Below are 1,124 nucleotides of genomic sequence, written 5' to 3'. Positions count from 1 at the left end.
ATTCTAATATGCTGATTTGCTGCTTAAGAAACATTTCTTATTCTTTTCATTGTTTATTTTTGTGGAAACCGTGATGCCGTGATTTTTTCAGAATGTATCTGTAACAGTACAGTTGTTTTACTGCCACCTTTAATCAATTGAATCAATCCTTTCTGAATAAAACTTTCAAAAAACAATCTTACTGACCTCAAACATTTGACATCCAATATTTTATTTATTGAACTGGATTTATTTTAAAGATATGACATGTTATGAGGTGTTTATACACCCATATGACACTTCAAATACAACTTTCTAAATGATAGCCTCTTTTGCAGACAAATTGGTGATATTTTTTACATTGTGCTGACGGAATAGAATAGGCTTCACACATGAATTACTGCAGTATTGCTGACAAATTAGGTTTAGGTTGTCCATCAATCACTTTCATTCCAATATTTCTCAATCTCCACATAGGTCCTGAAGGTCTGGGCTTCACTGTTGTGACCAGAGATTCTTCTGTACATGGGCCTGGTCCCATCCTTGTCAAAAACATCCTACCCAGAGGAGCTGCTGTCAAAGATGGCCGTCTGCAGTCAGGTGACAGGATCCTAGAAGTGAGTCTCTTTCTGGAGTAAGATGGAGTATTTCTAGAATAGTCCAATCATTTTCATTTCACATTAGTGTGAAGGTGCATATGAAATCCATTGGAACCGAGTGCATGTGTGTGTTCAGGTGAACGGTGTGGACATCACCGGCCGTTCTCAGGAGGAACTTGTGGCTATGTTACGCAGTACTAAGCAGGGGGACAGTGTGTGTCTGGTTGTGGCCAGACAGGAAGACATGTTCCTTCCACGTGAACTGGTAAGAGTCTTCTCTGTCTAACTACAATGCATCTAATTCAGTCTTTAGTCCCATGGCAAACACCATGTCTTATACATTTACCTCCTATCTGCTGCAAATAAACCTTTCTTAAAGTCTCTTCTTCTCTTGGTCTTTTCTTCCTTCCCACTGCATGAATTGTCTGCATGATTATGTAAATATATACAAAACATACCCATATATTCAGTTTGGGTTGCTTGTGAACAGTTTTTTTAACAGTTAATTTTAAATTATAATAATATTTTACAATTTTATAGTTTTTA

At 37.1% G+C, this 1,124-nt stretch overlaps 1 protein-coding gene across 1 annotated transcript in view; it reads left to right on the top strand.

Annotated features, from left to right (window-relative positions):
• Positions 1-456: 456 nt before the first annotated feature.
• The window catches only part of LOC107596552 (partitioning defective 3 homolog B-like), a gene marked incomplete at its 5' end in the record, with an annotated part of 104,698 nt that continues 104,030 nt past the window's right edge, over positions 457-1,124 (top strand). Inside the window, 2 exons of the mRNA XM_016287306.1 lie at positions 457-596; positions 715-843. Of these exons, the coding sequence (XP_016142792.1) occupies positions 457-596; positions 715-843 (269 nt within the window). The remainder of the gene's footprint in view (positions 597-714; positions 844-1,124) is intronic.

Source organism: Sinocyclocheilus grahami, unplaced genomic scaffold, assembly GCF_001515645.1.
Source record: "Sinocyclocheilus grahami isolate Dianchi unplaced genomic scaffold, SAMN03320097.WGS_v1.1 scaffold220.1, whole genome shotgun sequence".
NCBI classification, from domain to species: domain Eukaryota; kingdom Metazoa; phylum Chordata; class Actinopteri; order Cypriniformes; family Cyprinidae; genus Sinocyclocheilus; species Sinocyclocheilus grahami.
Note: the sequence above shows the minus strand (reverse complement) of the source record. Positions and strands in the feature narration are given on the sequence as shown.